At 35.0% G+C, this 3,217-nt stretch overlaps 1 protein-coding gene across 1 annotated transcript in view; it reads left to right on the forward strand.

The window, feature by feature from the left end:
• LOC104410908 (sodium bicarbonate cotransporter 3-like) overlaps positions 1-1,857 on the forward strand; it is a gene marked incomplete at both ends in the record, with an annotated part of 16,459 nt that extends 14,602 nt beyond the window's left edge. Inside the window, 2 exons of the mRNA XM_010021207.1 lie at positions 4-104; positions 1,638-1,857. Of these exons, the coding sequence (XP_010019509.1) occupies positions 4-104; positions 1,638-1,857 (321 nt within the window). The remainder of the gene's footprint in view (positions 1-3; positions 105-1,637) is intronic.
• Positions 1,858-3,217: the final 1,360 nt, after the last annotated feature.

The following is a 3,217-nucleotide window of genomic DNA, read 5'->3' on the forward strand; positions in this document are numbered from 1 at the left end:
GAGAAAAGGAAGGCACCTAAATTTCCAAATGGATCTACTCCTACAGGAGAGACTCTCAAAGAAGAAGGCCATCATGCTGGACCTGAACTTGAGAGAACTGGAAGGTGTGTTCACTTTCCTAAATACTAGCTACCATAAAGAAATAAAAGTAATAAATCTTCACAGTTTAGTTTTTAATGGTGACATTTGAATATAAAAAAATAATGGTATAAGTGTCAGAGCGCATCCTTCTTCCTTTTCAAGTGTTGAATTCTTGCCTATAAATGCCAACCCACTTAAGCATTTTCAAGCCTGTGGCAATGTTTCTCAACACATTTGCGAAGGATTTCATATAAGATGCTGCCTAATTTAACTAACTGACTTTAAAAGTTTGGGTTTATATTTTAATTGTCAAGAGCATGCAATTATAGTAAATGTAGCAGGAATATACAATTTTCAGTATTGGGCTAGGTACTAAAAATTTCGATTAATGTAAATCTGTTTTGTTAAACATGTATGAAGTGGAACATCCAGGAATATAAAGGGGCAAAAAATATGTGGTATTTGTTATGTTTTTGATTTGGTCAGGTTTGTTTTAGATCTAAACTAAAATTGAAGGAATTTCTTTCAGTTGACTTGCATTGTTATTCTCTGTTAGTTCTGTAATACTTGCCAAAAAAGTCAAACACTGGAAATTCCTGATTAAGATTAAACCTTAATATCTCATAGGAGAGTATAGATTAAATCAATCGAGAAATTCTGGAAAATATGCACAATGCTGTTATCCCCAAAATAATGAACTTCCAAATGAAATGCATCTTTCTCATACTTTTGCAAGAAGGACTTTACAACATTTGTGTTGATTTTTACCATTTTGGCCTTGTTATACTTACCTTTTGCTGTTTTGCAGACAGTATGTGGAGCTGAGAGGTTAATTTCTGCCCACAGAATTATCGTTAGATGAGACTATTGTTTTTCTCAGAAATGGAATATTAAATTATTTTTTTTTAATAATTATTTTTTTTTGTAGGTGCAAATTATACCTAATATTTTGGAGTCTTGTAAATTTTTTGGAAACTGACAAAAGCTTTTTGATTTCTTGCTAACAATTTACTTAGTTGAACTGATATATGTTTGGTTTTGTATTTCCATTTGTAGCATATCTCTATACTCCAGGTGAAAACACTGTTAAAAATAGTAGACCTAAATTTATTTATGGATCTAACTATATGCATGTAGAGAATTTGAACCAGCTTACTGGAGTAGTAATACTGAAATGTATCAATGCGGTGGTCTTGGTTGAGGCTTAGCACATTTCTTCTGTTCCTTGTTTTGAATATTGTGGGACAGATTTGACTTAAAGCATTATTAGGTAAAATCACTTGCAAAGATTTTTTTTTTCAGTATCTAGCCCATATACAAAAATACCTAGCCAGCTTTTAAAAATGTGGATAACCTGTTTGATTATATTGAGAATACTACTGAAATGGAATAGATAAGATTCTCATTTACATTTTAAACTGTTATGATTTAATCTGGATTATGAAATAGCTAATTTGTGCTGGCAGTAGGCACTGGCAGTCATGTGTAGCCCATAGTTTTGAACTAGCTAGAATCCTTTAGTGTACAGTTTGACGAGTTTCATCTCACCTATTTAGGCTTTTTGGTGGTTTGATACTTGACATCCAAAGGAAAGCACCTTTTTTCTTGAGTGACTTCAAGGATGCATTAAGCCTGCAGTGCCTGGCCTCGATTCTTTTCCTATACTGTGCCTGTATGTCTCCTGTAATCACTTTTGGAGGGCTCCTGGGAGAAGCTACACAAGGCAGAATAGTGAGTACAAAGAATGGTAGTGGCCAGGCTTTTAGACCTTCAGAGGCAAGTCACTGTGTGCATTTGTCTCATTTATTTATACTTGTATTTGAAGAATTTACCCACAGCACTTGATTAGCCTGCCCCAAAGCAGATCTTCCCCAAAAGGTAATTGCTGTGGAAAATGTGGGGAACCCATGTGAACAGGAGAAGATGCACAGTGGAGGTAAAAAATGTTTATCCTGCCTTATTGGATGAATGGCTTCATGAATTGAGAAAAGGCTTGCATTGCCTTCTTTTTGGCTACGTAAAATAATGAACAGTAAAGGTGCACCATCCCACTAGGCCTACTTTAGGCAAAGTCAGAGGCTCAAGGTGGGTAGCCAAGAATATGTACTGGCCTTGAGTAGTAGGCCTATGAGGATGATAATGCCTGCAGCGTATGGGTAGCAGCCAATGTGTATTTAAGTAATGGACAGGATATGCATATGCTTTCACTAATGGTATGTTGTTAACTATAAAGTGGCCCAGGTTTATGAGCAGAAAATACTCTTCATTGTAAATGACTTGAATATAAGCCATAGACTTAGAAAATTTTGGTGGTGTTAATGTTGGGCAGTAGGTAACTTCAGTTTTTGGAGCAGGGAAAGAATACTTAAAATCACCAATGTTAATAACCTAGTATTTGTGTTGATTTGATTTGGGAGTTAACTAGTGAAGTGTATTTTCTGTTTTTAAATCTATCATGAAGAAACAAGGCTCTGTGGTCACGGGGGAGGGAAGGATGTATTCAGATATGTCCTTTACAAATTTTACGGTTCTGGTAAAGCTTATGGTGCTATAAAAATCATCTTGATACTTAGATCAAGTTTTTTAAGCTTGTATTATTATAATTCAGTTAACTATTATGTCTCTTTCAAGTAGTGCTGTTGACTCAGATTTTTATTTATTGATTTAGCACTTCAAGCTGATAGCAAATGCCAAAATAAATTATATCTTTTCTGTATGCTGTTTTTGCTACTGTAAATGTAGGAATGGTTATCAAAATGTTGATGTAACTTTTGAATGTACGTCATGTATAATTATGAACATACGCTCCTTTTAAAGCTTGATTCTTAAACACCTTCTTTCTTTTAGCTATCTGGAATTGTTTGCGGGTTTGTTCCTGCCTTCAGATACTTGGTGTGCATCATTGAATATAAATTTAGTTACTGCACACACATGTTCAAGCACAGTAGCTGACACTGTAAGGTACACAGTTTGTCTTTGAAACCTTCCCTCACATTCTCAGAGGTCATCACCTCCACAGTACTCCTGTCCCTGCCACCCTGATTGAGAACCCCAAGGTTAATGCATTGACTGACCAAAAGTACTAATTCACAGGTAGTAGAACAAGAGACTGTGATTTTATATATATATATATATA

The sequence above is a fragment of the Nestor notabilis genome, unplaced genomic scaffold (assembly GCF_000696875.1).
Source record: "Nestor notabilis isolate BGI_N333 unplaced genomic scaffold, ASM69687v1 scaffold34918, whole genome shotgun sequence".
NCBI lineage: Eukaryota > Metazoa > Chordata > Aves > Psittaciformes > Psittacidae > Nestor > Nestor notabilis.